The 11,898-nt window shown below is 40.5% G+C and overlaps 1 protein-coding gene across 2 annotated transcripts in view; it reads right to left on the reverse strand.

Annotated features, from left to right (window-relative positions):
* Positions 1 to 241: 241 nt before the first annotated feature.
* The window catches only part of LOC109477351 (UPF0577 protein KIAA1324-like homolog), a 20,672-nt gene continuing 9,015 nt past the window's right edge, over positions 242 to 11,898 (reverse strand). The window contains exons 8-27 of one of the 2 annotated variants that reach the window (XM_019778553.1): positions 11,043 to 11,125; positions 10,648 to 10,736; positions 10,212 to 10,398; positions 9,834 to 9,938; positions 9,265 to 9,473; positions 8,906 to 8,973; positions 8,594 to 8,692; positions 8,170 to 8,259; positions 6,906 to 6,973; positions 6,686 to 6,749; positions 6,297 to 6,380; positions 5,916 to 6,063; positions 5,411 to 5,514; positions 4,988 to 5,122; positions 4,446 to 4,564; positions 4,121 to 4,256; positions 3,858 to 3,933; positions 3,507 to 3,589; positions 3,219 to 3,396; positions 242 to 2,654 (exon numbers count right to left, since the gene is read on the reverse strand). In XM_019778553.1, the coding sequence (XP_019634112.1) occupies positions 2,589 to 2,654; positions 3,219 to 3,396; positions 3,507 to 3,589; positions 3,858 to 3,933; positions 4,121 to 4,256; positions 4,446 to 4,564; positions 4,988 to 5,122; positions 5,411 to 5,514; positions 5,916 to 6,063; positions 6,297 to 6,380; positions 6,686 to 6,749; positions 6,906 to 6,973; positions 8,170 to 8,259; positions 8,594 to 8,692; positions 8,906 to 8,973; positions 9,265 to 9,473; positions 9,834 to 9,938; positions 10,212 to 10,398; positions 10,648 to 10,736; positions 11,043 to 11,125 (2,191 nt within the window). In that variant the 3' untranslated portion in view covers positions 242 to 2,588. Of the gene's footprint in view, positions 2,655 to 3,218; positions 3,397 to 3,506; positions 3,590 to 3,857; positions 3,934 to 4,120; positions 4,257 to 4,445; positions 4,565 to 4,987; positions 5,123 to 5,410; positions 5,515 to 5,915; positions 6,064 to 6,296; positions 6,381 to 6,685; positions 6,750 to 6,905; positions 6,974 to 8,169; positions 8,260 to 8,593; positions 8,693 to 8,905; positions 8,974 to 9,264; positions 9,474 to 9,833; positions 9,939 to 10,211; positions 10,399 to 10,647; positions 10,737 to 11,042; positions 11,126 to 11,754; positions 11,838 to 11,898 lie in introns of both variants that reach the window. The other variant, XM_019778552.1, reaches the window with a different exon arrangement.

Below are 11,898 nucleotides of genomic sequence, written 5' to 3' on the forward strand. Positions count from 1 at the left end.
AATGAAAACATAATTATTACACTTCCACATTGGAAGCCACCAGGACCTAGTTTTAATCCACATTAGATAAAAATCAATACATTGTATATGTCATTGTCAGAGGCAAGTTAGTTGAATAAATTATTGATTCAACATTCAGATATCATAGTTTTTAGTCTTCATTTCTGTACAAGCCTGGAGATAGTCTATATTGTGTGTGTGTGTGCGTATGTGTAGAGACACAGGTACATGTGCAAACATAAACCATACCACATTTGTTTTATTTTAAGCACACCAGAAATTACTGCCTAATCATCACAATGATGATTTGGACTGATATGGGACGTTTGAAAGAAACATACAAATTTTAAACAAATAATCTGGATCCAAATTTGTAAGGAAATGATTGTACTTAAGGTGCAAACTGATGATTGTACTTAAATAGTTTACATGTGAGTGACATACAGTATATGGTACACTTCCAGTTAATGTTCTGTTTACACTGAAGTTTCTTAATAAACATCTTAATACCATAAATACATTTAAATCCTGGTAACTACTGCAGTGACTGTATCTACCATAGTTAGGGAATGTGTTATCTATGCTTGAATATAAACCACGTTAACAAACATAACTTTACATGTTACACTATTTCCAAATATTGTATAGCAATTGCATACCACAACTAAAATTACAAGTCAAAACTGTATGAATATCAAAATTGCAAAATAACAGCCAGGATATATAGTATTTGCTTCAAAACAACAGCTGATTCAAACCGATTAAATGTCTATGAAGGTTAAGAGAATCACAAGAACACAGTTAATGGATACATTTTGAAAACTTCAAGTAGCATCCACTACTTTTTGTGACTTCTTGCATATACTAGTAGACTACAAGCAGAATTATATCACAATCAAGAAATGACAAATCCTAGTCAAAACAACATATTCTAGCATGTGGCATACATGTATGGCTGTAGTGGTTGGCATTATTGCAAATTATTCTTTAAAAAAAAGTTTAAAGAGCAATTAATGCACATTTCAAGTAACATGACTGTCTGACTGGAATGTTAGTCATCTAGAATTCAGCATCTTTTTGGATCTTCCAAAGTTCTAAGTTCTTATTGCACAACTCAATCACAAATAGAAGGTACAGATCTAGAATTTCACAACAAAACACCAAAGTCACCTTAGAGAAATGTAGCCAGATATTCTCCCTTACAAGTAACATCAAAACATTAACAAATGATATGCAAAATATTATCTCACTGAAAGGCAAGGCCAAACCATTAGCTTCCTTGGTTCTTGGGCTGTATGAAAGTATTTTAAAAAATAGGGAATATTATTGCTCATAAATGTATAACTTTTGGCTGGATTCTGGTCAATTTTTTCTTGGTTTTCAAAAAACATTAAATTGTAAAAAAAGAAATTTAAATTACTTTGTTTTTCCACTTAAATTTCCTTTACAACCAAGACCCAAGAAATCAGTGGTGCCATGCCCTGGCATACATTCATAATCATAATATACCATGCATACAAAATCACTGTCAGTAACAAATCTACAGACCCGACAAATACAAATAAAAAAACAACTACCTTGTGGTCAAATAATCATATGACCATGCAAAATATATACATTATACAGATCCATTCACCAATGTTCTAAGATATACATATACATGACATCTCATAATCAAAAAATTAACAATATCCTTGTTACAATGACTATGTCCCTGACACTTTTCTTATGGAATGACTGAAAAGATCATAATATATATATGTCCAACCTTGAGACACAAGCAAGCTACATTACACAATGTTAACTATTACTGTGTGGGGACAATCTATTAATTCTATCAAAGAGAAATCATTCTGTCAGTACATTCTCTCAAAACACATCAGAAATGCAACCTGTATGAGAAGAAAACTTACTGTGATTGACAGTGTGTGTTGTCTTCGTCTTTCCCTGTTTTATTATGTGTACTTTCTGATGTGTTATTATTTTTCCTGGAAGAATTTTCATTCATGCAACTGAGAAACAAAGATATCAGCAGCAAGACGTGATTTTTTGAAAGAATTCTAACCAACAAAAAATATTTAAAAATCTTGCAGCCAACAAATGATATGATTGTTTCAAGAAATTATAATCTCACCATTGCACAGTCCTAGAAAATCAAGAAGTCAAAATATTCCTACCAGCTTTGGAAGAGGAGTTTTAACTGGGGCATGAGGAACAAAAATGCATTTTCAAAAAGGCAAGAATGCTTAAAAAGAATGTTTTTTTTCTTGAAGCAAGACACATAAGGAATGTACCCTGGAGCTACCTAATAGTACTTTACATAAAATCTTGCTATCTAGCTACACATACTGTGTAAATGATCATCAACAATTTCATTTGTTCCATTGGATTCTATGTAGAAAGGACATGTTTTCAAATTTTCCCACTGAAATTTTAAATTGAGGGACTTGATTTGGAAAGGGAGCAGAAACATTGCAAATTTGGAGGGGATGACGCTGTGTCATTGAAGTAGGGATCCAGCTGTAGTAGCAGCAGTAGTTAAGGGGGGTCTTTATTGTCAGGGGGTGAATCTTGTTGATAGGGGGTTCTCATATGTTGGAGAGCTGTTGTTTTGGTGTCAGCTGGATTGACTCAAATGGGTTGTCTCCCTCTCCCTGTAGGGGAAAATCAGAGAAACGTAAGGTTAGTTCAGTGGGAAGTAAATTATTATACTCTGTCCACTGTCATACATGTACATGTATATATAACAAACCATGGCTTCCCCACCCTCTACAGACCATGGCTGGGAGTTAACAAGGTCATCTGAGGTTTGGAGGTGATTGGCAAGTTTGCCTACTAGACTTTAAAAGCTGCATGATTTTGACTAATCAACAGATGATGATCCGATAGTTTCATCAGGTTGGTAAGTCACTGAGTAAAGAGGCTCTTTTTACACAACCAAGTCTTTTATCCAGACGACATTTTGGAGACCGATTGTAGATACAGTTCCCTATAACCACGCATATATGTAGATATGTAAATATTGTACATTTGGGAATGCATCCATAGCAGAGACACCTGTGCTGCAGTGTAATGTGAACCAGTCAGAATTGCCCTGAGGAAGGTGACAGATGGTAACGTTGGCTAAATAAAAGACTTGGTTATGTAAAAAGAGTCTCTTTACTCAACAGATGATGTTGATGATTTTCAGGATTAGACACTGGAGAAGAGTGACTTACCGCCATCTTGGACTGCATCTTGTTCTTGAACTTGTTGAACAGCGTGGACGCCGAGTTCCCGCCCTCGTTGAAGATGACCTCATCCTCGTCCTCCCCATCATCCACGCAGGACTCCACCTTGGGGAGTTCTCCCGGCTTGGAGGAGTTCTGCATCAGCCGCATGTACTTGTACTCCAGTCTGGGGGGAGGGCAAAAACACAACATCAGAGAAACTCAAGATTATGGACTTTCCTGTTTCCCGAAAGCTTAAAATGTATCAGTGTCTCGCGTTCCTGCCTTTCTACTTACTTCCTGTTCTTCCTCCAGAAGTAGACCAGCATACAGACCAGCAGGATGGAGCAGCAGGTGGCCAGGCCTACACCAATCTGGACCTGAGGGGGAGAAACAACATTATTGACGGTGTTTCTTTGGAAGGTGTAACAAACACAACATGTCATAAATAGCACTGACAACTACCCAACTCATCATTTTTTCAGAGACACATACCAGGTGACCAACTCTGCATAAGGACCATCATCACCATTATCTATCAACAGCATGACAAAGAATCCTGTCTACAGGAACAACTTATCTACTGTGACCATACTATTTCTTTAAAGTGGTAGAATGAGTCATGTTTGACTGTAGATCATAACCTACCATAGGGTCCCTGATGGAGAGAACATGGCACTTCTTAGTCTGTGTCTGTGGAAGGGCCACACCATCACGACAGGTCCTGCAACACAGTACACAATTTAACAAGCCTTCACTTTGTATCACTTTTATTACACGCTTAGGTAGGGCCACATTCATATACTTCATATCATACCAGAAACTGTGAGACTATCTTTACACTGCCCCTCATTGGAATTATTCTTCCATAAAGTACTAGCGAAACATCACAAACAAACAAACTGTTGTACCTGTACTCTGTCTGTGTCCAGAGGAACTGGGTGACCTGTTTCCCATCCTTACACTGCCCCTCGATGCTTTGGTAGTCCTCCTCAGTACACAGGGGACAGGCCTGCCGCGTGTGCCACAGGAAGTGGAAGTCACACCCTGGGAACAATAGCAAACAAACAAAAATGACTTCATGTTGCTTGTGATTTCTTATTAAAAAGTTTTACCTACAAGTCTCTTTTCAAGTAATGTTGCTTAAACAATCCTTTCAAGATTTTGCAGATGAAGACAAGACCCGAGAAAGAAGCAATCTGTTCCTAAAAGATGCAGCAGAACTGAAATCCTGACCTGTACAAGTGCCTGTAGGACAGCCCCGTGGGAGTTCTATCTTCCCTTCGTCCGTTTGGGTGTAGTCACAGCGCAGGTAGATAAGCGTCCGCCGGCCTTCAGGGCAGGCCATGGTGGACCTACAGGGTACAATCACACATCAATCATCATGGTAAAACCTGTATTATTGCTAGATATCTGATTTGATGTGGTTTCTGTGCAATTAGTTCTTACTCTGTACTGGTAACATTAGCTATATCAACACGGTACTTTCAAACATCCGTCTCAAGCATGGAAAGTATAGGATGCAAAAAGGACTGTCAGAATATGGAACTAATAAAAAATATCATGTAACTTCCTAACACAGTACATTTGAGTGATATGTAGTTTCTTTTCTCTTTGGCTTTGCATCAGTCTCAGAGTCTATAACAGTTACTGAAAGCTGTTTTCTCAATCAGGCAATGCAAAACACTACTGTCAGAACAATAAATCCTAATATACATTGTAGTCTACAGAAACTCGGATAAGTTTCTTTAATTTGAAAGTGTACACCCATGACTCACTTTTCTGACTGGAACTCGAACATGAGATCGTGGATGCCGTCCTTCTCCGGATCAAACAGGTCGACCATCTCAGACATCGCTGTTCCCGTGTTGTTGACGCCAGACAGGGTCACGTTCAGCAGGCGATCTCCCAGACTGGAAAACAATGGGAAAATTGTACTTTTGTAGTCTACTATTATAATTGTGTTTTCACTAGGATTGGCTTAACAGAGTATCAATGAAACAGTTATTCTAGGGTTCCATGATTTCTAGTTTGTATAATAAGTATGTGTACATTATATAATGCTTAGGTATATAAGGATCCTACTTTTGGAACCGGCAACTTCTTGCTTCTTTTTTTCCGGTTGACTTGTCACAATTGACTACGTACCTAAATCTAAGCTACTCATTCCAAGTACAGGTGATTGATTGATTGATCCTTACCTGTCAGGCTGTGCAGAGATGACCTGAGCGATGCCCTTGTTGTTGGTAGGGATGATGGTGGATCGACACACCATGCCTTTCACCACATCTCCAACCTCTCCAGGCTGCCGGGACACAACATGACATTTGGTCAGTACAACATTAAAGTACATAGAGGCTGTGGAAACAAACTTATTTCCTAACTTTCTAAGAATCATGAATTGGGAAGAGTAACCTAAGAACTAAGTGTTGAGAAGGCTATATTAGCAATCTTAGTTAAACTTTTACAGATTGCACTGCCACTGAAAACCATATAAGGGATAACTTTGACACAGTACTCCCTTATTTAGCTCTCACAATTTACCTTGACTTCACATGCTTCAAATTTGCACACACAGAAGTTTCAACACATTTTCCAGTGACGTACAATGTAGGGAATAATATGAATTATAGGAATTATCAAGATACCAAATTAAGCAATGTTGAAAACACATATCAAAGAAACTGTCCGTGAATGCTCCCTTACCCTGCCGCCCTGTCCCTCCACAGATGTGATGTTGTCCAAACACGAGGCCTCTCCGATCCCATTGTTCCCACACAGAGAGATGTTGAACTGGTAGTAGTACCGTGTACCCATCGCCGTGAAGGTTGGGGCAGACTGCACTGTGTGGAACCTGGGAGGCAATGAGTAAAACAATTATCAGTCAGTGGAAAACCTCACTCATGTTAGGCAGGGTATATATATACAGGCTATTCGGTGGGGAAGTCTTCTTTGCATTATAAAGGGTTGAACTTTGTGACAACATCACAGATGTCACTCATGTGATACTACCCATTGGTCAAATTATCACAAATAGTTGGTCAATTACAAGGTATACTACAAAACGAACAAGGAAGAAAAACTGACCCTTTCAGCCCTGTCAAGTCAAACTTGTGCCCTTGTGCATCAGTGTAGGTGCAGTCACTGTAGCAGGCTGTTCTGTCTTCATTGCTGAAACACAGTCAAATTTCATTAGGACATACCGAGGGTTAGATATACATACAGTTTAATGTTGATGTCTGATGGCTGATACATTTGTCCTATTTTGATGCTTAATTACATATCCATAATACATACAGAAAAAAATCCACTCTAAAAATCTACTCTAGTTGTGAAAAGTATACTAATCACAACTACATCGTCTTGTGACAATTTTTGTACTGTATTCAGGATATCATCAGTATTACTAGTATGATTGAGCAACCCCATTACACAATGCATCCCCATTAATAAGAATACAAACTGTAGAACATTACCTGGTGGTTCCCTCACTACAGGGCACACAGGGGCCATCATCAGCACCGAAGTTCAGGTACGTTCCTACAGGTCAACAGGAGGGGAGTTAGCCACTATACATGTGCATGTCAGTGTCCACACTCTGGTAAAATGTGCAATTCTACACGTAAAGATTCTCATAGATAGGAGTCTCTAAAAGATCTGACTTGCACCTCAAGGCACTAATAGTGAAGTCCTTACCTTTGGGACACTGCTCACATGTGTTGGTGTCTGGGTTGGCAAAAAAGCCCCTCTTACAAGGGATGCACCTGTACATTTGAGAAACCACATACTTTAGACATTACATGTACATACTGGCTTTACAGACACTTACAAAATACTGCTGATTCACAAAACGTATGAAAAACAATGAAAAGGTGTCACAAACAGTATCTGGTTTGAGCTATACTATGGGCCCCTCAGGTGAAGAAATACACAGCGTGAGATTCATCTCCGCACGCGGGGTTGGCACGTTCGTGTGAAACGTCCCGTAGCCCCGTGAGCGCACGCTGTCGGTATGTGGGGCCCATAGGCGTGTATCACTTCCCCTAGCTGCACGCTCGCACGACCGGAGCTATCGCGTGTATTCCTTCCCCTAGCTGCACGCTCGCACGACCGGAGCTATCGCGTGTATTCCTTCCCCTAGCTGCACGCTTGCACGCCGGAGCTATCGCGTGTATCCCTTCCCCTAGCTGCACGCTCGCACGACCGGAGCTATCGCGTGTTTGCCTTCCCACTGCCCACACTTCGCACGACCGGAGCTAACCTTACGTGTATTTCCTCAATACGAGCCGAGTAAACACGCATTTCGCGACCGTATAATGTGAAACGGAAGGCCGGACGTTTTGACTGCCTGGATGTGCGGATGGACCTATCGGCCGAATCAGTTCAGACACGTGAATTGATTAAAAACAAACGAGGTTTACGAGCGGGAGAACGGCGACGTGTTTTCAACGGACCATTTTGATACGGTGCGCGGTATAATTTTCGCGTAGGGACATATCACACAACCGGCGCGTCGATACTTACAACAGCAGACATTAACCACTTAGATTTACACAGACATGTGTTTACTGACTCCAACAGAGATATGTTACGGTGTTTTAGGAGCGTCTTTTTTTACAATGCACTTTTCTTGATGATCATCTTTTCCACGACTATTAAAAGTGTACAACGTGAAAAACGAAAACTGAGAAGACGAAGTAGTACCCGCCGGGGCTAGGGGAAGGATCACACGAACGTGCCAACCCCGCGTGTAAAGAAGAATCTCACGCTGTGTTTTTCTTCATTTTCGATACCCCATGTATACCTGCTGGTTTAGATGACACTTCAGCACACTTCATTTTGATTTCTTACAGAAATCTACACATCAATCCTTATACAAATCGATATCAAGGTTTGACCAACCTAATGCTTGTTTAATGTGATTTGATGTTCTAGCTACACTCAGTTTCATCCATCATACCTGGCGTTCTTACTGCCCTGAGGACAGGCGGTGCAGGATGATGCTCCTCCGTCCACTGTGTTGGTCACATTGATCATGTAGATACGCGCCCTGAAACACAAACAATATACAGTAAGTTACGTATACCATGATATCACTTCAGCAGAGGATGAGTTACCAAAGATAACACCCTAAGCATAATACACAAGAGCTGTAAGTCATCTGTCAAAACTTAAGACAGAAGTAGAAATATTAAAGGTCTGTCCTGCATTCTTCCATAAATGAGGTCCAATCTAGTGAAAAAAATCTGCTCAAATATGCTCCTTTCATTGATCATCTCTACTGTGGGTCACACATACATAACTTCAACTGCAGGTGAATATTATATACCAATGGATATACAATTATCACGACCCATTAAGATGAGACTGAATGTATGACTTACATGTAGCTGGGGAAGTTTTGTTGGTTCTCCCCGAACACCTCGTCTGTCTTCTGGAACGCCCAGGTGAAGGTCATGGCGTCCTGCGCCGTGATCACGAAACTGCCAAGGTCAACAACATGGAGGTCAGAGGACACTAACTCTTGGTTTTTACATTGTACAAAATCTTGTGTCTGGTAGCTGGGACCCTTTTGGATAATAGTAACAAATTCATATACATCTCCAAAGAACACTATTAGTAAACATTTACTAAACCGGTCAAAATTTCACCAGGGACACACTATTTCACTAGACACACTAAGTACATGCACTCACCTGTACTGCTGCTTGCTTTGGCCACCACTCCAACTTTCTATGACCTTGGTGCCCCGTCCCTCAATTTCCTATGAGAATAAAAGACTTTAACTGTCAGTATTGTCAGTAAAAGAGGTGCCTGATGTAATAATGTCCAGACAATGCCTGACATATTACGAAATTAGAAGAATAACTGAACCATTACTAGAAAAATAGTTGAAAATACTGGTACTAGTACCAGTGCTTAAACATTCTGCTCTAGCACACTCATGAAATTCAACACACTGTTAGAACAACATTTTAGTACAGTTGTATCTACTTCAATGATAATCACTGGAAAACTATACATTTTATTTTTGTTTCTCAAGAAACGTTCTCACCTGCATGAAGAAGAGCTGACACTCAGACTCACAGACAGTGTCAAACACGAAGGTGATGCGGCCAAACTCGCCAGTCGACCCCGGGATCTGGTCACGGTATCCCTCCGTGCGCAGCGCCAGTACGAGATACGCATCGTCGGCATTCCCAACCCCAGAGTGGATGTGATCGCCGGCCAGCTCCCAGCCCCGGGTGGACGCACAGCCACGGACTGGACAGGGGTAAATTTCCATCACTCAACAGGCAGAAAAACACCACCTGCCTTTGCAGGTTAGTGTGTGTGTGTGTGTTTTTTTTTATTTTTATTTACTTCATATTCACCACAAAACAAGGCTCATGGCTCATGGGAGCCACTTAAATGTTTTGGGTTACTGTATAGCCAGTGAGGACAGATGTTTGTTTACCTTAGACTTGAAAAGTTTAAGGTTATACCCATTTGGGAAACAATCACGTGGTAGCTTGTTCCATAGTGATGTTGTTCTAGGAAACAAGCTTTTAGCATGGAACTTCCTCTTAACAGGTGGCAAAATTAAAGCTGGCTAAGTCTTTGATTTTTGAAATGTTTCCCTACCGTGCACACTGATACAGGTCATCTCCATGCTGGCTGGGAGGCTGTTCCACCACTTGTACTGGTGGCTGTAGTTAGGCTCCGTGTTTGGGGGACAGTTCTGACAAGCTGGAGAGGTAAAAAAAACCATCAAGTCCTGATGACAAATTTGCTTACATGTATATATAATGCTACATGTTAATGTCTTAAAAGACGTTTTCCTTACAATTTCTAGTTTAAGCCATACTTCATCAAATATACCAGTACTACCTGTATTTGGTAGTGATGCTAGTCAATTATATGTTGTCTGCATCAATGCAAAAATCCTGCTAAATAAAGTCTAACTTAAAGGTAAAAGAAATGGCTGACAGTAAGGCATGATCAACGAGCCAGTGCACTCACATTGTTCCCCCTCAGAGAACTGGTTTGCGGGGCAGAACTCGCAGACGGTTGCTGTCTGGTTAGGGAAGGCCATGCCGGGGTTACAGGGCGGACACGGCTCCTTGGCTCCTGACGCTGGCAGCTTGACGGCTCCGTTGATGTCATCGCGGCAGATCTTTGGTTCAATCCACTTGTACATCAGCTGGGTCTGAGGGAATTATAGAAAAAAGATATTTTCCTAGTACATGAACGAACATGCTTGCTTTGTGCTATATAGTTGTAATAATGAATCATATTCAAAACTGAATGCAGTGGCAGTTTGTACATGTACATGTAAGTAAGGCTCAGGTCACTAAGTGAAACTGGCACTAGAGATATGAAAAATTATCCAGATTTAGAATGTTAACCCCTATTCCTATAGTACAATGCTAGGGCTTTTCAATCTGATTTAGTGTACCTGCTTGTTCTCATCACATGGAGTGTGTGTCTGAAAGTAGTCCTGGGCTTTACATGGTGGCATCGGGGTACACTGTGCTGCACCAGCCTCTGTGAGGGACAAAAAATCAGGGTCTTTCAATTGCTGTAGACTAATTCCTGATACAAAGTGAGTGAGTAAGTGAGTGAGTGAGTGAGTGAGTCAGTCAGTCAGTCAGTCAGTCAGTCAGTCAATAAATGGTTCAATGGAATCATGTAAACTATATATATTGAGGCAAGGAGTAATGCAGTCAGTATACAATTCAATGAATTTGTTGACTTCATCAAGACACAACAACACAGTCACTGTGACATATTACAGACACGTGACCCAATGTACATGTACATGTAAGCCAGGTTAGTAAAGGTGAACAATACCTGCATACTCAGTGGCATTACAGGCTACACATTCATCTGAACCCTCATGTTCCGCATGCTGGTTACGCGGACATTTTGCACATCTGGAAAGTTAACGCACGACAAAACAAAACCCAGCAAAATTACATTTAATGTCAACACAATATTACACCCTAGGGCTCTTCTGTGGGGGTTCATACAGTTGCACTGAAATTATTTTTCAGCTTATTTCTTTTCATGATTGCTGACGTTTTTTAAGCTGTGTTGACCCTATAATTAACAGGTGAAAAAATATTTTAAAATAATGCTGTCATAAGAATGTAAGATTATTTTCCCATAATTTCAGTGTGCGTAAAATACATGTATGAACCCCATGCAAAGCCCTAATAGTACAATGTATGTAGTAGAAGTTGTGATCTGGACAGAACTGCATTGAATCATTTTTTGTCTGATTTAAGACTGAAAGAGCTTGTAATGTTGGGTTTTGCTCAATGGGTCTGTTTCTGTTTTTATTATCCATGTTGGAAGCAAAACATTGATTCATGAATTTGTTGATTGTGGCATTGATGGGTGGAAGAAATTTGATTGGGTCAAACCATAGCCTGGATTCAACACTTAACTGAACCCTTTTCAGCAGCAAATGTAGAGACTGTCAGTTGGTATTGCTTGTATCTGCTAGATCACAAGTTCTACTTCACAGTTACTACACAGTCTGTAGTCGTGTCACGTTTACCTGAGTAGTGGCTTCTGGGACAATTCTGACATCCCCTTTGGCCTGCCTGGGGCTGGTGGTGATTCTCCTCACAGATCTGACACCTGGAAATGGTCGAGGTGCAGCGCAGCAGGAGAGCAGGACAGGAAAGACAGACATGAGGAA

Source organism: Branchiostoma belcheri, unplaced genomic scaffold, assembly GCF_001625305.1.
Source record: "Branchiostoma belcheri isolate BF01 breed outbred unplaced genomic scaffold, Haploidv18h27 scaffold4, whole genome shotgun sequence".
Taxonomy (NCBI): Eukaryota; Metazoa; Chordata; class Leptocardii; order Amphioxiformes; family Branchiostomatidae; genus Branchiostoma; species Branchiostoma belcheri.